General features: G+C 46.2%; 2 protein-coding genes across 3 annotated transcripts in view; one reads left to right on the top strand and one right to left on the bottom strand.

The window, feature by feature from the left end:
- Positions 1–3,152: 3,152 nt before the first annotated feature.
- On the bottom strand, positions 3,153–14,368 carry SIX4 (SIX homeobox 4). Of its 2 annotated transcripts, XR_011151506.1 has the most exons (4): positions 13,482–14,368; positions 11,442–12,130; positions 7,882–9,026; positions 3,153–7,788 (listed from the first exon to the last, which is right to left on the bottom strand). XR_011151506.1 is itself a non-coding variant. In XM_069018506.1 (3 exons), the coding sequence occupies exons 1-3, from the start codon at positions 14,312–14,314 to the stop codon at positions 8,230–8,232; spliced, it is 2,319 nt and encodes a 772-aa protein (XP_068874607.1). In that variant the 5' UTR covers positions 14,315–14,368; the 3' UTR covers positions 3,153–8,229. The 2 variants fall into 2 exon arrangements, 1 of the variants encoding a protein (XP_068874607.1); XM_069018506.1 differs by having other exon boundaries at positions 3,153–9,026.
- Positions 14,369–15,492: 1,124 nt separating this feature from the next.
- The window catches only part of MNAT1 (MNAT1 component of CDK activating kinase), a 117,971-nt gene continuing 108,544 nt past the window's right edge, over positions 15,493–24,919 (top strand). Inside the window, exon 1 of the mRNA XM_069018507.1 lies at positions 15,493–15,622. Coding sequence (XP_068874608.1) covers positions 15,534–15,622 — 89 coding nt within the window. The 5' untranslated portion in view covers positions 15,493–15,533. The remainder of the gene's footprint in view (positions 15,623–24,919) is intronic.

Genomic DNA, 24,919 nt, shown 5'->3' with positions numbered 1-24,919 from the left:
CCTTTCTCAGACTGCCTTGATCTGGAAGCAGGTGGCTTTGGAGTCCTCCAGGGCCTGCATGTGCATCACCTTGATGCAATGATGCGGGCGGGAGCGATTTTTTGGAGGCTGAGTGCTTGGAGGTTCAGGGATGCTGGTCCAGGGCCAGTCTAGTTATCAACAGGGCTATTGGTAGGCATGAGAAGGTGGCTGTAAGCACAGTAAATAAATGAAAGAAGCAAGCTCAGCTCTGGTGTCAGCAGCAAGTCCTCCCGCTGCTGTCAGGGGACCTCGCATCCGAGCGGGATTGGGCTCCCGAGGAGGTGGCGTGAGCCAGTGGGCAAAGCAACAGGGGGAGTCAGAGACCTGGCTTTGCAACCTGCCTGTGCCACCCACTGCCTGCATCGCCCCGGGCACATCACCTCGCCTCCCTCCCCTTCCCTCCTCCCCTCTCCTCCCAGCCTGCTTTTATTTCTGTGCACTGTAAGGGCCTCAGGGGAGGGGCTGCATTTTCAGCTGCAGGCAGTGTAAGGGATACCACGAACACCGAAATCGCTGGCTGTCAGTGTGCAGACTGGGGAAGAAAATGATGTGGTGTAACATTCTGGGAGCCCTTTCATAATGCCAGGTCTATCACAAAGCACTTTGGCTGCCACAACAAAGCTTATTGATCAGCCTCAAGTATTCCAAATTGTGTCTTTCTGCCCTAGAAGTAGCAGGATGAAGAACTAAAGCACTTACACAGGAGAATATTGTACATGAGTTATTGAGTAACCATCAGCACTGCTTCAGGGCTGCTCCGTTCCTCTGGACTGTGTGCAACTTCTGAACATTTTATCTCTTTCCTTCAGCTTTTGCAGGCGTGTGCCAGCTTCTGTAGCATATAAACTAGGTGCTATTTTTATTGAATCTGGCTTTAATGCTGTAGATTTTTCACACGTGTGTTGGTTTTTATTGTTGGTCTCATTCCTGAACTTTCTGGCACCTTTAAGTGTGAAGTCAGTTACGTGCACGTTGCTTGGCAGATGAATTCCTATTTCTGGGAATCATTTTCCTTCTAAAATGTATTTTTATATTAAAAATGTGATCTGTATCCATATACTGGCCTAAGATTCCAGCCCAGAGCTTTCTGCAGCCAGAGATCTCCACAACAGGGGATGCAGCCTGGAAGGAGACCTCTGCTTTCCAAGCTGTGAGTATTCATATTAAAATCTTGTTTTACTGACCCCAACCTCTGCCTCTTGGAGCAGCAAAATCCCCTTCTGATCTGGCACCAGGGAAGAATCAAGACAAATATAGAGGATAATAAGTGCTGTCTTCCAACACTGTCTCCCTTCCCAGCTTGTCTCCCTGCTAGATCAAGAGAAACCACCCATCTCCCCGAGCCTTCCTACTACCAGCTCTACCCCAGCTACTGCCTTGGCAGCTCCCCATCCTCCCTCCAGCACCCCCAGGCCCTGTGTGAAAGGCGGGGGCTTGGGGAGCCAGCTGCCCATCCTTCCAAAGGTGCTGTCCCCCTTTTCTCCGTCTGTGCACGGGCTGCCAGGGAAGAAGGAACAGTGGCTGTGTGTGGTTTTCTCGCCCAGGGTGACCTGGAACACATCTGCGAAGCCCTCCGAAGTAGCAGGAATGCGCTCCGTTAGGACATGATTCATCCTGCATACCGCATGGGTGGCTGCTCAGGGAGAATTTGGACATTTGCATATGCTGCTGAGACTTTCCGCTTCTCGCTTGCTCTCAAACCCCTGCACTTCATCCAGAGCGTGGGGGGCTGCACAGCCAGAATTCCCTTCCCGAGGGATTGGCTGGAGCCAGCCCAGCAGAGGTGGTCCTGGTGCTCCTTCCCCCGGCTGCATCGTGAGGCAGAAACGAGAGAAGCTGCTCCCAGCCGTGTTGAAGGATGGTTTTAGATCCTCTGCTCCTGCTGCAAGCAAAGCTGGGGGAGAGCTGCTGCCTGGGGATCAATTTGGGATTTGGTATCTGCAGGGCAGGAAAATATCATCACAGACCTACTGCTCAGGCAGAACCAAAGCACGGCAAAGGGAAGCGCCGCGAACAGGACTGAGTGAGCGAGCTGCTTCTGGGAAGGAAACAGGAATTGGGCAACGAGGCGATTGGCTATACCTTAGGGCTAATCCCGGGTAACTGGATTTAGTTTGGCAGCTGCAGAGTCCGATCAGCCTCAAGCAGAGAGGGGAGATGCTCCCCTGGCTGGGAGGTGAGTCCCTGTGCTTTGCCAGCTGAGCTGCATGGAGCGAGTGAGACGCGGCTGCAGTGAATGCGAAAGGTGGAGGAATGGTGAAAACCACTACGGTGACGTCTTAGTGAATAAGAACATCGTGGATTTCATGTTTTTTAACTGTATCTATTAAAAAAAACCCCAAACCTCTCAGACCTCACCTTGCTTCCCTCCCATGGCCTAAACACAATTTAAGGGGTAGAAGGGTGTTTTCCTGCTGGCATGTGCAGGCTGTTAATTATCTCTAAGGTATATATAGCTTCAGTGAGGGAAACTATTTCACCTGCACTGATTAGTCTATTTGGATTTACTGTTGTTCATTTTGGCATCAAAATCGTAACCAGGCAATCCTGGTACTTGGAACACAGATCTGAAGTAATATGGTAATGTGTTTAAATCCTTTAATATCAGGAGAACATAACATTTCAAGCTGTTCTCAAAAGGCTGCCAAAACCAAGTCTGACACTATGTGAAACATCTTAAAGAAAAATTTCAACAAACAGGAATTCAGCAAATAGGAATACATCTACCCAATAAAAGCCCCTGACATGGCTTTCTAGCATGCCAATGTCATGGGAGCCACAAATAAATACTGACTAGTCCTAACTAGCAGGTGGAAATAGATTTTAATAGTATCTAACTAATTATGGTATAAATTTGGTTTGAGATACAAATAGGTTCAATATGAGGTATAAGATTTATGGGTTTTAATTTAGTATTTTAGAATTCCAACAAAACCCCCTCAAGTCAGCAGAAAGTCTCATTCTTACTTAAATAGGGTTTAGATCAAATCCCTGGCAAGCACAGGCATTCCCAGTTGCCATCACCTTTCATGATGAGTCATTACAAGCCAAGTTTCTACTTCAGATTGCTTTTCTAACTCAAAATTCAAAGCCCTTACATGACATGCAAACAGAAATATTTACACAAGATGTGTATAAATATAAAGTTTATTCAGTATAGTGTTTAGAAAAATAAGTTCACATCATCTCAGAATACAAATAAAACACTTAATTGTCCAGGCACAAACCCCTATTACAGTACAACAAACATACATACTTTAGATCTCTTTGGTTGGGTAACTAAGCACAGATATGTTTGATGACACACTGGGGCAGCATCACCTAACAGTGCAGTAAAGTCTTCTTGATTATTCCCTCCTCTGATGCGTACATTCCGCTTAAATTTCATATTTGTTGTAAGGCACAATAAAACCCATATTGGAGAAATAACTGGTTAGTTCTGGACAAACAGTACATGCAGCAAAAGAACAAACATCCTCTGAATGTGAATCCTGAAAGCCAGAAGATTCACCCCCTCCTTGAGTTCAGAAATTTAAGAAGCAAGTTTTAAATTATATGAAACATACAACTAAGGTATAAAATATCCTTCAAGATAATAACTGCTAGGAGATAAAGGAAGACTTCAGGTATCCTTGCTTTTAAAAAGAACATTATTTTTGTTTTCAGAATGATTAAATTACTATTCTTTTTGATGATTTGACATTCTTCTCGACCACAAGCACTGGGCAGTTCATGCCCCCAGAGCCCTGCACACATATTTCACATGATACTGGAGGGATGCACCCTCTTGTTCATCTGCCCTTGCTACAAAGTGCACAGACACTGGAAATCTATGTATGTGAAAAGCTCCCGTGCACACAGGGCCAAATTCCACCCTGATTTATTTAACTGAAAATCGTGACTGAGGTGATTTTACAGGATTTGAAGTCAAACCTGTCCATTATTGACATCAATCTCAGACAGAGTAATAACAACAGTTCCCAGCCTCACTTCTGGGTAAAAACACTTTCTGAATGAGTCTTCCTGTATCCACAAGTAAGGGGAAAGCAGTAAATGGGAAGAGGTATATCTTTTGATAGACTGTGACTGTTTGGTTCTACCCAAGTGTCAGCCTTGTGCTCTGGTTTGTGCTGCCACCGTGTACTGGGCCAAATCCGTCCCTGACCTAACACCAGTGAAATGAATGGACCATATTCCCAGCTGGCATGAAAGGACATGAAAGTCCATGGAAACGTGCTAGTTTAGCCCAGCTGAGGACCTGGCCAATAGGTGTGTGTGATTTATGTTGCTGAAATGTCCTTGCAGGTAAGAACACAGGGCAAATGCTGCAAATTGTCCACACAGAGCATTCAATCTAATCTATTTCTGGTTTCCTGCAAAACTCTGGGTGAAACAGAGGCAGCTTTAATCAAAAGTAGTAAAGAAGAGAGGGGTTTTTAACATCATGCTTTGTAAGAATTTGCTTGAACTTCAGGCATATTTTTCAAAGCTGAGTCTGGGACCAGAAAAGCAGTAGAATTTGGCAATGTTTTCTGTAAGATTTTCAGTGGACTTAGAAGTTACAAACATATGTGAAGTTGAAATGATCCTTTTTTCTCATCCATAACAGAGAGGGAGGGAAGAGAAGGAATGTCAGAAGAATGCCAGGTAGACATACCTTCCATTTAAACAACAGAATGTGATAATAAGGGTTGTCTGTGGGGCTTGGACACTCACTGCCTTCCCATGCATGGGAGACCAGCATCCAAATCCCCTAAACACCATGTAAAAATCCTTGGTTTGGGAATCAGTGGAACAATGCCTTATTTACAGCAGCCAAAGATCTGGCCCTGAACACTTTTCAGGGCTTTGAGTACTGTCTATTGAGAGCAGTTAGCCTGCCTGCCTGAGGGCCACAAAATAAAAACTTACCCTTGAAAGGAGTAAAACTACTTATTTAAATTTCTATTTTAAACACACTGTACCGTGCAATGAGTCTTTATATTGTGCATATGTACCTGCAGAAAACATGAGGTTATAACTACATTATCTGGAGGGAATGACACTTATTTTCAATGGGAGAAAGAAAGAAAGAGTAAAAGATAATAAGAAGTTACTTGATATCTGGAAGACTAGAATAGATTAATCTTACTTTGTCCCAAAACACTGCTTTTATGTACATCCTCCACTCCCACTGAAGAGTGGGAGGTCTCCTATTAGAAGTACCAGACACTCCAAGAAACGTGCCACTGTAACAACATACACAGTTTTCACATCAACTGTGCTGCAAAGCCATGGAATTCAGAGCCTCAGCAACACAACCAATGCAAAGAAGGAAAAATTAAAAGTAAAGTAACAGGTACTGTTGTAACACCACAGTCTTTTCAGTTATGAGACATGACCACACCAACAACTGCTCTGAAATATTCCCTAGCTTGCCTCCAAATATAGTCTGAGCTTCACAGACCAAATGTTAATCCACCATCAACTCCTTCAGAGCCAAGTACACATTCTCCATTAAAATGACAGTGATACAGGGTATTTCTAATTTTCCAAACGGCTGAATGATTTCATGCAAAGCATATACAGCTACTGCTACTGTCATCACCATCTTAGTCACATGGGTGAAGAAGAGGTGGGAAACAGATTGCTTATGCTGGGGCCCAGCAAACACATAAACAAGCAGAGCGGATAGGAGAACTCTGGACTATCCGATTCCCTGCACACGCGGAGCTCCCGGGAACATCAGGGAAAGTTGTGCCAGGGGAACATAGAGCTCCATGTCCTGCTTGTGATAATCTCTGCTTTACAGCGCTTGCCTCAAACACCCTGTTTGCCTGGGAGCACGTGGGGACAGCCACCTGCTGACGGGCTGCTCCTGCCTGCAGAGCATTAGCAACTCCGTACAGCTGCAAGTGCCCCCCTTGCACACTCGTTCTTCCCTTTCCCTGCACTTCTCCCTGCAGCCCTGGAGACTCTGACTCACAGCGTGGACTCCAGTGCTCACTGACAGAGCTCAGCTTCAAGGTTCCACAGAAAGCCTTGCAAAATACGCAATATAGTGCAAAACTACGAGAATGCCAATGCCGCGCTCATGGCACGCGGAAAAACCTTCATTCCCCAAAAGCTTTCCATGGAACCAGCTAAAGCCAAGACAAACACACTGGGATATGCCACCTCAATTATCTTTCCTTTCCTTTTTTTTTGTCCTTTACAAGTGATCTTGTTTTGTCCTGAGCCTGATTCAGAGCCCACAGAAGCTTACGAAAACATTTCCTGTTGCCTTCCAAAGGCTTCAGACCAGGCCCCTGATGAGGATGAACACATGCTTTAGTTACTGTATATATTCACATTAGGATAAAATACAACAAAACCAAACCCACAAAGATTAACAGCATGTCATTTTTGTACATCTGAATTATTATTATTATTTTAAAGCTTAAAGGATGTGCTTTTCCATGCTACAAAAACTCCTCTGGAGGAAAGGTTAAGATCTGTTCCACCTGCCTAGCGCCCACCTGCTTCTGCTGTCCCCAGGGAGAAAGGTGTGGAGACCCATCCCCAGCCAGGAAGGGACCACGGCCGCTCCCAGAGCCCTTTGGGCAGCTGCAGTTCCCACCATCAGCCCCCAGGCTGCTTCTCCTGGGAGGATATATATAAATACACACTCAACTGCCCTCCTGAATGGGGACCTTGCTCTACCAGCAGCTGAAGCCCTCCCACACGGGCTGTTTGGCCAATAGGCCTGTGTAAACATGGGGTTCCCTTCCCTGGCCTGCCCATCCAACCTTTCCTGCTCATCTGCCTGAGGCCAGAGCCAAGTGCTTTCCCTTGGCACAAGGGCACTGCCCGCGGCCCCTCTGCAGAGTCCTCCTGTCCTGCTGACGTGGTGCAGGAGGACCCATCCTTGGCTCTCTGCACTGCCAGGAAATGTCACCCACGATGTCCAAAAGACTCTTAAAACTCTTCTTACTCGTGCAAGCAGGGGCACCCAAGTCAGCGGGTCTACTTGCAGAAGTAAGGCATCAGGATTTGGCCCTGAGGACGGATATTTGCAAATCAGTGTTTTTATTCCTCCTGCCACTGTGCTTCAGTAACAAAGATAAGGCCACTAGGAAGAAAGGCACATGGAATTCTGTAAAAAATACACAAAAGGGTTCAACTAATTCACAAATTACTAACAAAACAAACAAAAAAACCCCTGAACACAAAGACAAAGGGGGTAGAAACAGTGACCTCCTGGGTTTGTGAGACTGGGAATTAATTTTCTAGTTTCAGTGTGATTAACATTTTACTTTTACAGTCTATTGCTTGAAAAAAACTACAAAAAAGTAAAACCTTGTCAGAAATAACTACGCTTACTTCCTGCTCAAACAATAAAATAAATTAAACAACCAGAAAACGTTTTCCTTTTCAATGCATTGTGTCTAAAGTGAAAGGGAATATAAACCATAAATAAAATCCATTGTACTAATTAAAAAAAAAAGTCTCCTTTATAGGAACTGAAACAATATTTACATTCATACTGGATAGAAAGCTTCTGAATTGCATAATTAGAGTTTCAAATGATGCTTTTTCTGGTGCACTGACAAAATGCTAGCTGTAGCATTTAGAAACTTGTACATGATTGATGTGAGATTTTTGGTTTGAATGCAAGTCTGCTGGAAAAAAAGAAAACATACCAGTAACAATATTATGGTTTCATTTTGTTTCTTAACCTCAAACAACACAAAAGTAGCCGGAGAGGTATCGTCTAGAGTTCCTTAGAAATCTCTCAATGCCCGTGGACTGGAAGTAAACAGAAAAAAAATGACTGCATTGTTTTTATGACTTTGGAGTGAGATTTTTGTTTTCTGTCTGAAGTTAGGAGTGTATACTTACTGTTAAGAGTATGTTGAACTATGGAGAGTCTAGTTACATTTTCAGGGTAGTATCTGGTAGCCAAACCTGTACCCATTCCTCAGTACTTGCCCTGGCCATTTCCTTTCTCCTTTAATCTGCTTAAAAGAGAATACTGCATGCAAACCAAGTGTGGCAACCTAATTCCATTGCCGGAGATTCCTCTGTACATCGATTCAGACCATTTAAATGTTCTTCTGGTTTCTTTAAATGAAAAAAAAAACAAACCACCAAACAAAAAAAAAACCCTACAAACACCTCACTCGGTGTTTGTTAGGGCCTCAATAGGAGACTTATCTATTAAAAACAGAAAGCAAGAAAAAAAAGAAGTTACAAGTCTTGCATAACTTCATCCATCTGAACTGTCTGCAGTTTGGCAAGTTCTTTTTTGTCCGTTTCCAGTTCTTCACATACCGAGTCAACCATGTTACTCATAACATACTTAGATTTGGAATCCAGCATCAGTAAATTGCCAGTTGACTTACTCTCAGAATTAGGTAAGAAATTCTCTTTGACATCGGGTACGGCTTGCAGAACTAACCTGTGCTCTCTGCCAAAATCCTGGTGCACTTGTGCAGGGGGGTGGCTGACACGGTCTCCACTTGTCGAAACTATTTCTCCAAGCACGGGCTGTGCTGTGGAAATGGACAACAGATCCTGACTGGTGATGAGGGGACAGTTCTGAAGGGTTGCATAGTTAGTGTTGCTGATAGATATCACTGTAGAGGTACTGGTCACGGGCGATGACATGGACTGGCTCTCCGAGATACCAGAGCTCAGTTCTGCAGCATTTAAAAGAGTTGGTGGTGTGAGGGAAAAATTATGTGAGGGCGTTACATTCACTAATGAGGAGGCCAGGGACTGGAGTCCTGCGCTGGATATATTTTCAGAAGACATGTTGACGTTCAGTTGCATGTTCTGACTGACTGGCATCAACTGAGAAAACACCAGGCTTCTTTCCAGTCCTTCTTGCTTGACAGATCCTACTGCCTGGCCTGAATTGGGAACTGTATAAACCACTGCACTCGGAGCGAGGGGGCTGAAGAAAACCTTTCCTTGCTGCACTGTTGAAGATTCAGTTGTAAAAGTTCCTCCATCAGATGTGCTGGGATTTACTGAAACATTACCTAGGCAAAGGGAAGCAAGAGAAAGGAAAACAGAGATTACAGTTGGTAGAGAGTTATGCAGTCCTGGTCTTTTTACCTTTGCAGTATACACACACACACACAAATATTCCGTGCAACACTGAACAGCAATTTTTGTAGCAGGTGAGAGAAAACTTGGTGTAAAGAAATCAATGCTGTTAATAGAAATTACTTTTAGAAAGTTCAAAAAAAGAGTTTCTGGTCTATTAGAGTACCTATCTTTCAGACTCTCATTAAGGGGCAAACAGTCCCCAGCCATGTGACTAAAATGAATGTGCTTTGGCCTTCACTAGTTGCCACCACTCAATTTCTATCTAAGAATAGAAGCATGAGAAGCTATTAAAGATAGTTCAGTGACAGACTACAGCTTGTGTGTGGGAACTGGAGACACGTCACATGAAATCCACTACTGCTGGGCAGAACCTGCCCGAGCCGACCTGCACAGAAAACACGAAAAACCGGTAATTTCTATCGGTTTAACCTGGTAATCCTCAAGCACTCGGCTCTACTCCCTTTCACCTGCTTTATCATGTTTTTCTCAAATCCTAACCCTACTGCATCCACCATGCTGTGAAAAGTCACCAGCACTGCCTGCCCTTGCTGAAAGCCATGGCACTGCTCGTGTGATGCTGTAGTGAGCCAAAGAAAGACGAGGTGGCCAGAGATGACCTGAAGTTGTTTCCACTGGACATGCTATGTCAGTTGTCATTATGGTAATTCCTAAAATAAGAAATACTGTCTCTTGGGACTGAGTCCCACTTGGAACACCTCTCTTTCTCAAAAGCAGTTTAATGATAAGAGACTACAGTTGGACACAGCTGAATTTTTTAGAACAGCGCTGAAGACAAATTTCTCACATGGGGAATATTTTAGCTCCCTATTAATTTCAGGTAATCAATGATGATTTTTTGGGAAGATGTTATGCATAAGGGTAAACTAGAATAATAAAGCCAGGCAACTTGAAGTTACCTGTCAGTATTATTTACTGGGGCTTACTCAAAATAGCCTGCAGCATGCTTCACTTGGAATAGGCAGCCAGCTATCCATCCAAGAAAACCAGAACTTCTCTCTGCACCAGAGATATGGTGGATTGCTCTCCAGTGGGCAACCAGTATTTTTAACAATGGGGAAAATGGTCAGAGAAGAGCTTATTACAAATCTTAGGACTTTCAAATACAATAGTCCTACAATACTTAAAAGACAGAACTTTCTTTCTCACCTTTGCTGGCTGTTTATGCCTTGGAGCATGTGCATTAAGTGGCTTTAGTAATTACAGGTGGCATTTAAGACTAAATGTCTTCTCTCTTTAATCTTGGTTAAACCATGTACCAACAGTGCCTGTGAGTGCCACATTTTAGGACCTTATAATTGTGCACCCCTTTGAAATGTGGTTGCACAGCTTCAGTGTTCCTCCCTGTGCTTCAGCAAGAATAATTCACACCCTATACATATTAAATTCAAAGAAGCACACAAGCACAATTTGAATTTCATCATAGTATTCACAGGTCCTGAAACTAGAGAGAATCATTCCAATTTAATAATTTTCATAATCAAAGATACAGTGGCCAATGAGTAACAAAGATGTTCAATTGTGCTTTTTAACTGACCTGCTTCAAAAAAGCGATCCAGAACTAGGTTTGTGCTCCCTGGGATTCTTCCTGGCCAGCTGCAAGATTCAGACTATGGTATGTTAAGACCAACTCTAAAGCAAACTTGGGGAGGAGCCTGCACACTTGGCACATGAACCTGTGATGACATATTTCCTTTGGACTGAGGGCAGTTTTATCCAAATAGCCTCACATTTTATATCTAAGAGCTAGTGCTTACTTCTATTGTTTCCCTCAAGTTTAATCTTTCTTAATTATGGAACAGAAAATGTACAAGCAACTGCTTGGTCTTGTTGTGTCTACAGTAATTCAAAATGTATTTTTGAGAAATGCCTTTGTTAAGAAAACAAAAAACCAAAACAACCACCACAAGAACAACAATGGTAACAATTTCCAGCTGCCATAATTTTAATTTTTATGAACCTTCTCATTAAAAGAATTCAATGGCAAATGGGGAATATTTTGAATTACTGAAACATGTAAAATTTACAGATATTTGTGAAGACTCATATCACAGACTTCTGTGAACAGAATGAGATGAAAGGGGTGTAAATTACCAGACCTCCTTCCATGCTCTTAACAGAGCAGCTCAGCCTCATCTAACAGTCTGCCTGTGAGCATAACCCACTATAAAGGGAGGAAAACGGTATTATGTGATGTTCTGTGTGTGGCCATGGCTGAGATACAATGTTGACACCTGGGAAGAAAAGGACCACAGCTTCTAAAATGCTAAGTGTGCCTGATTCCAACTTTTTCTCATACCTCTTACTGCAAGAGGCAAAGCTTTTACCTTGTGAAGCTGCCACAGAAACAGGAGGCAGCTGCAGAGAAGAAAAACCAATGCTTCCGTTCAGCAGCTGGCCATTTGTTCCTGAATTGGGGATCTGGACAATGCCATACTGGTTTATTTGGACAGGAGCAGTAAAAGTAACTACAGAGCCTCCATCCTGGGAAGCAGCAGTTTCTACGCCTTCCCTTTTCACCTCCGAGCTCGGTATCAATCCTGGGAAAGTGACCGGGATGTTGCTAGGGCTGAAGGCTGCTGTGGCATTGGGGACCGAAGCCTGAAGGAGTTTGAAGTCTTTAACATCTTCTGACGATGATGATGACAGTATGTCAGTAATGGACACCCCATTGCTCACAACACTCGATGCGGTTTTGGGAGAATTTAAGGTAACAGTCTGTGAAGTGCCCACGCTGAGTCCATTGAGTATGACGCCGTTGGGTCCCTGAAGAAACGAGCTACCATTGAGGAAGACAGGAGAGGTACTGGCAGGCATGAGGTTCCCATTCAACAAGACACCAGATGAGCTCAAGGCTATTTTAGTGTTTCCAAGCTGCTGCATGTAGACAGGCTCCATGTGGCTGGGAAGGCTGAGGCTGGTAACACCGTCGGATGAGCTGGAGAGTGGATGGGGAGATAAATCCTCTCGCCCCTTACTGGATTCATCTTCTGTGCTAGGGTTGCCGTCTGATTCGCTATGGGAAAAGATGGAGAGATGACATTGCATTACCACAGCATGCCAGGATCTCTGAACCAAGGGGGACTTCTTGCTTTGACACAAGTACGTGAGAGTTTCCACAAATAATTTTTTTCTGTGTTTTGTCTTTACAAGGCACTTTAAATGAATATTCAAGCCAAGGGAGGAGGTTTCTTAGAATAGAACACATCAAACCGAACACACGCCGAGGAGAAACTTTACAGACTGGGTTATGGAGTTGTAAATAAATTCCTCCACCCCGGCGACCGAAGGGGACTGCCTGGGCCCCCCTCCGCCGGCCCGGCGTGTCCACACGTGTGAGACCGGCCGCGGCCATTTGGCAAAGCGCTGGGAGGTGAGGCAAGGCCGGGAAGCGCCGCCGGACTCTCCGGGCTCTGCCTGCCGCCCCCGGCCCGGGGGAAGGGGAAGACCCCGGCCCGCGCTGCCCCGGTGCCAGCGGAGGCACCTCCGGCAGTGCCCGGCGGCCGGGGGGAGGGACGGAGGGATGGGGGGCGGCCTTTGTGCCTCCGCCCGGGGCTGCGCCGGGTTTTTTTCGCTGACTGGTCCGCCCTCGGCTGCATTTTTCGGTCGCTCTCCCCTCCCTCCCCCCTCGCCCTTTGATGTATCCCGCGGAGAGGGGCCGCGGCGGCACAATCGCGCCCTTGGTTGAGAAATGCCTTGGGGCCCCCTCCGCCGGCCGCTTTCCCTCCTTCTCTCCTCGCTCCCTTCCTCCCCCTCCTCCCCGCGCTTTCTCCCCCCTTCCCGTCCCTTCCCGGAGGAAGGCGGGGGGCGGGAGCAGGGAGGTCACCTCCACCTGCCCGCGCCCCCACCGCCAGGCGGGGGGAGCCGAGCCCGAGCCGCGGGCGGAGCGGGGCCGGGGCCGCTCTCCCGCCCCGCAGCGCGGCCGGGAGCCCCGGGAACCGGCCCCGCTCCCCCGCTGAAACCCGAGCCCGGCCCGCTCCCGAGTCAGGTTTCAAAACAGAGGGAGCGCCGGGACCCCGCGCGTCCTCCGGCCGTCAATGATTAACTCTGTCAGGCGCGACAATTGAATAAAAACAAGGAGCGGGGGGAACAAACACCCCCGTCCCGTCCCTTCCCGGGAGTCCGCCCAGCGGCTCCTCCGTGCCCGGAGCTCCCCCGGGAGCGCGGGGCGGCGGGTCCGGGAAGTTTCCCTGCGCCGCCTCGCACGCCCGGGCCGGGTGGGTGTGTTGGGAGCGAGGGAGCGGGGAGGAGGAAGGAGGGAAGGACGAGGCGCACCGAAGGTAAGCGCCATGTTTGCAGGGGAAGAAAGAGCCGGGAGAGGGAAAGGCAGGCGGGAGAGGGGGCGGGGAGGAAAAGTTTTCCCTCACCTTTTGGACTGGGTCTCGGAAGGGTTGCGGTCCCGCTGCCTGCGGTTCTTGAACCAGTTGCTGACCTGGGTGAGGGACAGCCCGGTGATCTTGGCCAGGTTGCGCTTCTCGGCGGGCGAGGGGTATCGGTTCTGCTTGTAGAGCTCCTTCAGCGCGTTGCGGGACTTCTCCTTGAAGCAGTAGACCGTCTCCTCGCCGTCCCAGATGGTCCTGGGCAGGGGGTATTTCCTCCGCAACCTGTACTTGTCCACCGCCCCCAAGGGTCTGCCCCGGGCTCGCTCCGCCTCGGTGTAGCGAGCCTTGTACCAGAGCTCCTGCAGCAGCGGGTGGTTGGAGGAGTCGAAGTTGTGGCTCTCCAGGATGCTATAGAGCTCGGCGTAGATGCCCTGGTGGAAAGCCACCAGCGCCCGGGCTTTCATCAGGCTCTCGTTGCCACGTAGCAGATCGCTCGGGGGCAAAGACCACAGGAACCTGGCTAGGCGGTCCAGGTTCCCACCTTGCTGCAGCGCCTCGCACACGCAGGCGACGTGATCCGGGGAGAAAGCCAGGGGGGTCTGCGAGGAGGAGGAGGAGGAAGAAGATGATGAAGAGGAGGGAGAGGAGGCAGCGTGGTGATTCCTGGCCAGGAGTTCCGTATGGAGCAGTACCTGTTCCGCGGCTCCCTCCTCGCCAGCGGCGGCGGAGCCTGCGTGCTCCATGGGGAACGGGGCAGCGGCGGGAGGGGGCGGCGGCGCGGGCCCGTCGGGGGCTTCGGAGAGCATTTCCATCACATTTTCCTCCTTGATCTCTACGGCGATCACGATGTCGTCCGTGGCGGGGGAGGCAGAAGACATGTTTCGGTTTGTTTTCCTTTTTTTTTTTTTTCCTTTTTTTTCTCGTGGGTTTTTTTTTTTTTCTTCCTTCCCCCCCACCCCCCCGCGTTCCCTTCTCCTCCTCTCCCCCCTTCCTATCTCTCTCCTCCTCCTGCTCTAGCCGATCAGGTTTCCCCCGGCCCCGCAGTGACCATCCGGGATCGCTGCTGTATCCCGGCCGCGCTCCGCCGCTCCCCCCGCCGCGACTCCCGCACCCGCCGCAAGACTATGTGGCCCCGCCCACCGCTGCCCCGGCCGCGCCCGCCCATTGGCTGCGCCGCGCCGGGAGGGCGGGGCTACAGCGTCTCCAAGGCAACCGTCAATCAAGCGGCCGCGCTCCTTTCTCCGCTCCCCCCCCCATCTCTACCTGGAGCCCCCGGGAGGCGGCGGCTCCCGTCACCTGCGGCTTTTCCTGGGAGGGGAAGGGTTAAAACGCTCCCGGTGCTATCGTTACTGGGCGTGCGGGAGTTTTGTTGTGTTCACTTCTGGGCCCCTCACTTCAAGAAAGTCCTTGAAGTGCTGGAGCGAGTCCAGAAAAGGGTAGCGGAGCTGGGAAAGGATCTGGAGTAGAAGTCCTATGGGGAGCGGCTGGGGGTGTTTCGCCTGGAGAGAAGGAGACTCAGGGGTGACTTCATCACTGTCTGCAAATCCCTGAAAGGAGGCTGTAGTCAGGTGGGGGTCGGGCTCTGCTCCTGGGCTACCAGCGACAGGATGAGAGGGCATAGCCTTAAGCTGCGCCAGTGGAGGTCTAGGTTGGACATTAGGAGGAATGTCTTCACAGAAAGGCTGATTAAACATTGGAGTGGGCTCTCCAGGGAGGTGGTGGAGTTACCATCCCTTGGAGGTATTTAAGGGAAGACTGGACGTGGCACTTAGTGCATGGTCTTGTGGTCAAGGTGGTCTTTCCCAAAGTGATTGATTCTGTGATTCCTGTTGGTTAGCCACGGGTGAGTGTCTCCCCTCTCCCCCTGCTACAACCCGAGCTCTGCGGCCGGCTCTCCCCCCAGCTCCGCCGCCGGGCAGGCGCTGCCGCCCCGGCTCGTTCCCGCTCGGGCCGGCGGTGCCGGGCGGTGTCGGGGCCGGGTCGCGTGCGGAACGCGCGGGGTGGCGCTGGGCGGCGGCGGGGCCTTTTGGCGGCGGCACAGGAAGGCGGAAGGCGCGGCGGGAGGAGGAGGAGGAGGAGGCAGAGCGGGAGGCGGCCATGGACGACCTGGGCTGCCCGCGGTGTAAGACCACCAAGTACCGCAACCCGTCCCTGAAGCTGATGGTGAACGTCTGCGGGCACACGCTGTGAGTGGCGCCGGACCCTCGGGGGGAGCGGGCGCGGTGCGGAGTCCCGGCTGCTCTGCGGGGCGCCGGGCGGCGGGGCCTGGGGGAGGGGGTCGCTCCCGCGGCCGGGCCGGGGGTGGGGGCGACAGCGGCTCCGCCACACCCGAGCAGCGTTTGCGAGGCGGCTCCGGGCTGCTCGTGCCGCCGTTTCCTCCCCCGAGGGTCCGTGTCAGCCCGCGCTGAGTCCGGTGTGGGTTTGACGCGCTGCCCTCGCTGCCTTCTCTGCAGTGAAATTCCCGGGAGGGGAAGCGGAGAGGATCCCACGGGACACGGCGTGAGTTCGGGGCAGGCTCCTGTCCCACAGGGCCGCGAGGCTTCGTGGTGCCGAGCGGGGGACGCAGGGGAAAAATACATTTCCCGTGGAGTTACACGTTTCTTATTTGTATTTAAAACTGTACTCGGGTAGTAAAGAAAGAAAAAGAAGTTTTTTGTTGTATCCTTTTAATGTGTTCATTCTGCTGAATGAAGAACGCTTTGCTGAAGTTTTGATGTTGGTTTAAATGCCGGGAAATCCTCTTGCGAACCTGTGCTGATGGTAGTCTTAAGTCATTCGTGGTTTTTTTTGGTTTTTTTTTCCCCAAGTACAGTCATGACTTTTTTTTTTTTCCTTTTTCTCCCCAAATGCAACACTTAGGTAGTACCCAGCACTGGCTCTTGCTGATTTAAGTCACAAATAGTCTGAACTCATTCACTGTCAGATGTGGAGATCTTCCACACTAACCATCTTTAGTTAATGGAAGTTTAAAGGGCTGTACTCTAAATTCTTTCTAGATGTACGCCTTAGAAGTCCAATACTGCAATAGCAACCCTTTCTGTATTTTTAATTTTTGTTTGTTTTGGCGTTTTGTGTCTTTTCATCTTTCCTGTGGTGTGTATATTTTTGAGCTACATGTGAATTGCATTCAAAAGATGCAGCCTAAGAGCTTTTGCTTGCCTTGCTACATTGTTGTAAGAGAACAGGATGAAGGAAGTGAATTACAAGAAAGGATTTATCTTATTGTCTTAGGAAAAAAGTGTTACTTTTCATTCTGTTCCCTGCTTCTGTTCTCTGGTCATGCAAGCACTTCTGTTGCCATGAAGATGTGGTGGTGTGGGAGAGGTGGCCTCAGGAGTGTCCCTGTGGTGGACAGCAGTGCTGTCTGTACAAGGGCAGCGTTAGCTGGAGTTCAAAAGGCAACAGCCCCGTTTAGGCAAAGCTGTGTGGGTTTAAAATGATGCCTCGATCTTGTATTCACCAAAGATCAAAGGACTTGATCAAAGTGGTCCTGATGCGCTTTCAGGCTCCTCCAGAGCCACTTCCAGCAGAGGACAGCATGTCTCAGTTTGCTCTCCTGCTTTGGTTCTCAGTTGTTTTGGGGCTTTTTTTTTTTTTTTTTTTTTTTTTTTGGTGCAAGTGAGCTTTGCTTGAGAAAATTGTGTTTTCTGCTTTACTGGGTGCAGTTGCTGACACCGTGTTTGGGGTTGATGTTCTTGTCTTGCTTCTTGCATCTGCACAAGGGCTGCCTCTGCTTCCCCCAGCTCTTACTGTTTGCATCTCTGTCGCAGAGTAGAATCTCTGGATTTCTTTGGTTTTGTTGTAATTAAGGACTCCCCATCTCGATGTGGTTTAAGTGTGCCACTTTTCCTCTGTATTTTCCTTCCAAGAGCTCCTTCAGGGTTGTGTATTTATTATTGTTTCCACACATTGTTATAAAACCTTCATGCTGGAAGTTGTTTCTTAGTAATGGTTAATAAATTGCCATAATGACTCATCTGGAAGGTGGAAGCTCAGATGACCCACCTGTGAATGAGGGGAAGTAATTGACACTTGTTCTCTCATAAATTCACCATATTTCAGTCACAAGGAAGGAATGTTTAATTAGCTCCCAAAGCAAATGAGCTAACATAAGTTTCTGATGGAGATCTATCCTTAGGCAATCTGTTCTGATATTTTGCAGTTCTTACCATTGAAAATACTACTCCTAATTTCCAATCTAAATTTCTTTGCTATAATTGAAGCATTTAAGAATTCTACCATGAATTGTATACCCTTGTGAGCTCTTTGTTACTTCTCTTCTGTAGGAATGTGTAGAATATTTTGAGGGCTTTTTCTTTGGTGTTTTTCACTCTGAAGAAATCCCATTGCTTCAGTCTCCTCTCTTCAGTGATTTTTAAAAATTTATTTATTTTTTATTACATTTGGGGGCTATTCTCATTGGGGTTTTTTTAGGCCTTTTCCACTTGGTTTGCATTTTATTAGAGCTGGATGTGGTGTTCCATCTGAGCCCTTAGTACAACAGCCAGAGTAAAATGATTTCATGTTCTTTTCATACCTGCATTTCATCCAGGCAGGATGATGAGTCTTAATGTATTTATTTCTTTTTGCAGTGATATGTTTGATTTGAGCATAAGCCCCAGATATTTAGCAGTTTACCACTCAGCATATCTGTGGGCAGAACAGAATTTAAGCTTGCTTTCCATGTTGTGTTGTGCAGATGATTGTTATTATCTTTTTGCTCTGCTAAACAACTTGTTACTTCGGGTGACTTTTGCACTTGCTTCAAGTGACTTTGGATTCTGAGACCCTCCATCCAAGTGTTTGAAACTGTCTGAGAATATTCTCTGTTAACATCCTGATATTTTCCATTGTGTAGTTTGTGGACAAAATGTTGTCTGGGAGATGCTGGAAATTGTTGCTTGTGACACTTAGAAATCCAACTGAGGCAGAGCAAAATGTGAAGTTGCCTGCAGTAAGTTCATTGCTAAATAACCCTCTTCCCCTGGTTATTTTCTGTAACAGTGGAGAATGCGAAAAGATTAGAGCCATGTGAATGGGCTTGCTACCAATTTTCTCTGTGACTGAAATGAAATCTTATCTCTGGGTGTGGTTTTCTAATCATCTGTGACTACTTCAGTATGTTCTGCTTTTGTTTAGATTATATGACTGTCAGTTTAAGAGTGTCAAAAGTCCAGTTAAACCAAAACTGTATTGCCTGTAGTTGCTGTTTTACTACCTGTATTGTCAATGTGTCATTGAAGGGAATTGTATTTCTTTGATACAATTTCTTTCTAAGAAATTGTGTGTTGAATCTCATCTGTTCTGTTATCTGGAATATGCAGGAGGTAGTTTTTTTCTCAGATTATTTTGGCATCTTCCCAGGATCTGATGGTAAGCCTGACTCTGGTCTGCCTTTCCCTGTGTATTTGTTTCCTGCTCTTTAGAGACAGCTGCTTTAGTCCTTCTTTAGGTTACTGGAACTTAATGTAGACAGCAGAGATGATGCAAAATTGCTTTTGTCAGTTTTCAAAGGGTAAATATTACATCTACCAGATTTGAAAACCTTGAAGTACTCCTAATGCTGTAACCCCTGGATATAGTCCACGAGTTTATGGACTACACGTCCATTGTTTTATGGAAGCTCATCAAGCTGTCTGCAGAAGCACATTGCCTTTATGGTGCTTTTCGTTTGAAGTGTGCAGATAAATCTGCATGGAAAATTCAGAGCTGTGGCTTTGCTGGCTCGGGAGGTTTGGAGCAGTTGCTGTAATGCGTTTCCCAGTTCTAGCTTGGGCTCCTGCTCCTTCTGCTGTGCTATGAGTTACATTAGCCAGCTAATCCATCTTACTGAGTGGAGATTGATGCAGAAAATGCCCCAAGTGCTTTGGCATCATCTGTTAGAGATTTTCCCTCTCATTGAATAGTAGGTTAATGCGCTCCTGCTTCAGCTGTGCTTTCCTCCATTGCAGCCATTCTGAAGCAATATTTTCATTTTACCTTCAGTGTTGCCTCCTGGTAGTTTCTTTCCTAAAGCCCTGACCTTTCCTATTCTGTCAGCTGTGCTGTTCACTTAATGAAGTGACCTCAGTGATGTAATTTGCACTTGTGCAAAATACCTTGAATTTTAAAATATCGGAGAGCCTGTACTTAGCTGAGATGATTTGTCAGTAAGCTTCAGATCTTTGTTTCATCTGGGTTTCAGAAAGCTTGTGGTTTTACCATGGGTTCATTTCATTCATTTTGTGACTGTTTTCCCTTCTGAAAGAACTGAGAGAGTTATCTTATGCCTTCTGTCAGCCAGACTGTTTCCACTTTCATGTTCTTAGGCAGTTCTTCCCTTCTCATTACAATGAAATTAGAAGAGCCGTTCCTTTTATCATGGTTTATTCCGCCCCCTGCCCCCCCCTCTTTTTCTTCTTCTCACCTCTTATATAAAAAAACCACCTCAGATCTGAGAACTTGTTGGGCAAAAGATGTCCTGTTTTTTCTTTTTGGACAGATGGCTGCAGTGAAGGTTCCTCTTGCTATGAAATCCTGTGCTTTGGAGGTTTGGCTGTTCATTCTTCTCTTCCTCACTTCATTAATTTAAATCCCATCTGAGGTGGATGCTACATGTGAGAGTCCCTGTGTTGGCTTCCCATCTCTTTCTTACTGTGACCTTGACCGTGCCATCAGATTGGTTCTGGATTTTGGCAGTAGCATTTCTCCTTCCTCATCCTTTGCATCGCTTCCTGTGTCAGTGGCTTTGACCCTGTGTTAGAAAACTCACAGTGCTTTTCTCCTAATGCTGCATGTTTGGCACAGTCAGTTCTCCCATGGTCAGTGGGGCTCTGGAATGTGCTCGTGGCAGAGTGGGATCAGAGTGCTGATAAGCACAACGGTACTGCAGTGGAGATAAGGGATAGGCAGGTGGCTACAAGAGGATGTAATTGGACATTTGGTCTTTTGTAAACAACCTTCAAGTTGGGATTCTACTGCAGTTTATTCCAATAGAACCATGCCAAGCCTTACAATTGTGGAAATAGTTTTTTTTGGGGGTTATTTCTTAGTAGTTTGTTTTTCTTGGTTATTGCTTCTTGACCAGTATCGCCAAAAGTGTAATACCATGTGTTTTTGGCATCAGAGTAATGTTAAATAAGCCTTTTCCACTATAAATCTTCCCTGTCACTGGGAGGGAGGATGATAAATTAGCAGTTAAAAGTTGTTCTAGGATGGGACTTAGTAAGGAAATGCTTAGTTCAAGAATAATGAATGTCTTTTAAAGTTTATTTTCTTAAGTATAACAGTGGTTCAAGGCATCAGATACTTGGCTGTAAAAAAACTTTTGTGCAGGGAAAAGTGTGTCTAATTATGGAGCAATGCTTGATTAAAGTCCTGTAATGCATTAGTTTCTAAGGTGCACTGATGGCTTTGCATTCTTTTACAAGTTCACTCAAGAATTGTATTCAAAATCCGTTGTGCATGCCTGACAATTTTTGGTTATTCAGACAATTCCTAGAGTCTTTTCTAAGCGTACAGATGCTGGGTGCGTGCTTGCCAATGGAGTTGTAATCCACCTGGCTTCACTTGAGACCATGAATTATCTTTTACTCTGCCTGCTTGGATTTCATGGCCTGTGTTGAGTTTTAGGAGGCAGGTTAAGCATATCCCACTGATTCACTTTATATAGAGAGGAAAGGAAATGCATCCACCTGAACCTGCATTAAAAGAGCGTTAAGGTTGTTACTGCAAACAGGAGTAGGTAAAGAGATTTATTCTTGGCTGTAAACTTGGACCATATGCTCTCCAACAAGGAGACACAAAAATGTTAGGTAAAAAAGGTAGTTAATTGGGACTGCTGGTTCCCCTTTGTTACCCCACTGCCTTTTACAGGGAGGAGGAAGGAAACTGGTATCTAAAGCTCTTCCTTAGGAGTCAGTTCTGGTGCTGCAGCTACCTGTGAGCCATCCTAGCTTGTAGAGAGAGGAAATGGGTGTTTGCAGACCAGCAAAAGCAAAGAAACTCCTTTTTTCCTCCAGTGTCATGCCAGCTGTTGTGCTGTCTCGACAAAGTGTCTTTTCCAAGCTTGACGTCTCTGGGAAACAAGGGCTGAGGGACCAGAGCAGCCTCCACAGAAAAGTGGGAAGCTTGATTTCAGCTGCTGCCAGTGTGGTGGTTTTGGGTTTGTTCATGTACTGCCACAGTCCTAGATGGTAGATAATGGTTATAAGCTTTTCTGGTTTCTTTCCTGTCTGCAAGAGACTTATGAAAAGGTGTCTGGGCTCTTTATTAAAATGCCTTTTTTTTTTCTTCTGTTCCCAGAGAGAGATGTATTTATTTCTCATTTAATTTGTTAATAAGGCTTCAAAACGAAGACAGTGTAAAAAAGCTTACTGTCTCTAGGCCCAGCTTTGTGTTGCTCATGGGAGACATCAATTCACCAAGTTGAGTTGTGGGGATTCTCTAATCTGCCCTGCACCCTGTTAGGGTGTTTCCAGGGATTCATTAGGGGGGAAGTGCATCCTTGGAGAGCTCTAATTGCAGTGTTAACAGCTGTGAGGATAAAGAAACAGAGGTTTCATTATTTGTGTATTTATTTTAATGTCAGAAGCTTTTGGAGTTTTGTGGCTGTCAAATTCCCTGGGAGGTAGAAGTAGGAACATCCCTGGTGGATTCAGGGGAATGGGGTCTCATGCCAGTGCGTGGGGCTGGAGTTGTTGGAAAAAGGTTTGGAATCTTCTTGTTTAAACCCCTTCCAAGTGAAAGGATGGCTTGGCTTCCTGCTGCATTCTTCTCTGCTGTGTGGTTCAAGAAAATGCCTTTCTTCTAGGATGGGGGGGAAGCCCTGGAGACTGTGGAAAATAACATAGAACTGTATTTCAGCCAAGTGAGTTTGAGTGCAGAAGTCTAAACTAGAGGTAGGCAGTGAAGATCTGTCAGACCTGTAACTTTTAACTTGACCATGTGGGAATTAGGGGGGCTTAAATATCCATTTGAATTTTGTTTGGCAAGCTTTTTTTCTGAAGAAAGTGCCTTGAACGCAAGATATACAGGGACAATGATTCAGGGCTGTCATTTGTGAACATGAAGGTTGGCTGTGATATGTATGATTTTTAGTCCAAAAAAAGTGGTGTATGGGCTTTGGAGTCCAAACAGTATGAGTGTGCTGGTTCAGCCATGGAAGTGTGGATTCAGGATTTGTGAACAGGCAGCAGGAACAAGGAAAAGAGCCACCAGACTCTGGTACTTCCTGAACCCTTGCAGGAGCTGATCTAGTTTGCTAACCTGGCAGAAAATGAGCTTTTTTTGGTCAGTTAATGCTGTTTGTACAGAACTAGTGAGTTGAAGTGGCTTGTGAGTGGCTGGTCAGATATCAGAGGTGGTGCAAGGTTGTCTGTAGGAATCTGCATCTACAAGTAAGGTAGGAATAGAGTGGAAGGAAGGACCTTCCTATGGCACAGTGTTAACTTAGCTTTTTTACCATTTTGTGAAGCTGCATGCATTAAAAGTTGGCTTGTGTGGGAGGGCAAGTGCTCTGTTTTGTCTCTTAGGCTTGGCTTTTTTGCTGTTATTACCATATCACACCTCAAATTAGATTCCTGGATGGTAAATCCTTGCTTGTATGAAAAGCATGAATAGTCTTGGTGGATAAGGCACATTGGGACTACATGCAGTTGAAAATCTCAACCAGAACAGGAACTTGGTGTGGTCCTGAAAATGCCTACTTTGCTTTGGGGAGATAAGTAATGAAAGCTATGTAATGTATTTCATTCCCAACAGTTTCCACCTCTGAGAGAATTAGTTTCTTCTGTGTGACTTGGGAGACACATAAGGCAGGTTTTTAGTAATTTTGCCAGATCTACTATGAGATGTTAACTGATGCTTGAATGAAGTAATTGCACAATCAAAGCCTGTCTTCTTCCTCTGAGGAAGAAGCAAAAAAATTTTTTTTGTTAAGTGGGATGTATTCCCTCAGAAAGAAAGCTTTCTCCTGACTTCTTAGGGAATAAAAATCTAGCTCATCTTTCTTCTTTGTCTTTTTGGAGTTATTCCTGGTTTTATTAATTGGGATTAGATGCTCTTTGGATCCTGTTCCATCCCATTAGTCTTCCAAAGTCTCTGAAAGTTAGTCATGGGAGGTGATTAAATCATTGCTGAAATACCCAAGAGGTTATTTCCTTCTGCCATCCAGTTTTGACAGTGAATATTTGCTTTTACATTTGGCTCTGAGTCATGGTCTTGATACTTCTGTTGAAGTGGTGTTAATGCCTCAGTTTAATTCTTTTGTCTTAAACTGGTGTATTTAGAAAATCTTCTCTTTTCTCTGTTGAGCTATCAATTGCCATGTCTGCTTGGTAATACTTCTTGTCTGCTTAGCAAAGCTCACAGAGCTCTACTCGTCATTCCCTGTAAGCACTTTTTGGAAATTTAAGTTATGGTTCTGCTCCTTGTGACCTTGGCAAAAGGAAAGCTGTTGTTTATATCCTGTCTCTCAGTCAGTAAATGGAAAAGTAAATTCTTTTTCCTTGGTTCTGAAGATTCAGTCTGCTTAAATCTGTAGCCTGGATTGGAGACTTTACAAGAGCATGCAGTGACAGGACAGGGGGAATGGCTTCACACTGAAAGAGAGCAGGTTTAGATTAGTTATTAGAAAAAAATTCTTTACTGTGGGGGTGGTGAGGCTCTGGCGTAGGTTGCTCAGAGAAGCTGTGGCTGCCCCATCCCTGGGAGTGTTTAAGAACAGACTGGATGGAGCTCTGAGCAATCTGTTCCAGTGGAAGGTGTCTCTGCCCACAGCACGGGATTGGAATGAGAAGATCTTTAAGGTCCCTTCCAACCCAAACCATTCTGTGATTCTGTGGTCCTGGAAATGGGTTTGGGTGCTCAGATTGAGGAGACTTCCAACATGTTTGGCCCATTCTGGGTTGGGTAAATGCTTTCCCTGTTAGGGTTGAATATGGTAATGGTTTGACACAGGTGTGGTAAATCTTTGTGGTAAAAACAAGCGCTTGTCAAAAAGAGGGCAAACACAAGAGCTGTTTAAACAATTTCATATTAGGCAGATTTTTCTTTTCTTTCTTTTAATTGCATCTACTGCATTTTAATTGAAGCCAATAATTCTGGGGGTTTGCAAGGAAAAAGGACAATGGGCTTGCTTCTGTGTGGTCGCATTAACTGTCAGACGTTAATAAGCCATATACATAGGTTTAATATTTATGAAATTATTCAGATAGATTCCTGAGTCATTTTAGAAAGCACATATGTCTTGGTATTTGTAAATTCTGCAGGGCAGATCCAAAAGTGCCCTCTTGGAATGCTGAGAAGTTGCATTTGTGTGCATGCTCTTTGTTTGGGGCTTTGGTTGGTTGTTCCTCCCCCCTGGACAACTGAAGGTGAAGTTTGAAGAAAAGCCAGATCAATGTTTTGGAAGTTGAATTGTGTACTCCACTGTTCACATCTGGTTAGGAAATAAGGAAAAAAATATTCCCTGACAGTAACAGATTGTGGGACAGGCACAAGTA

The sequence above is a fragment of the Aphelocoma coerulescens genome, chromosome 5 (assembly GCF_041296385.1).
Source record: "Aphelocoma coerulescens isolate FSJ_1873_10779 chromosome 5, UR_Acoe_1.0, whole genome shotgun sequence".
Classification (NCBI taxonomy): domain Eukaryota; kingdom Metazoa; phylum Chordata; class Aves; order Passeriformes; family Corvidae; genus Aphelocoma; species Aphelocoma coerulescens.
The sequence above is the reverse complement of the archived record's forward strand: the minus strand, read 5'-3'. Positions and strand labels throughout refer to the sequence as shown.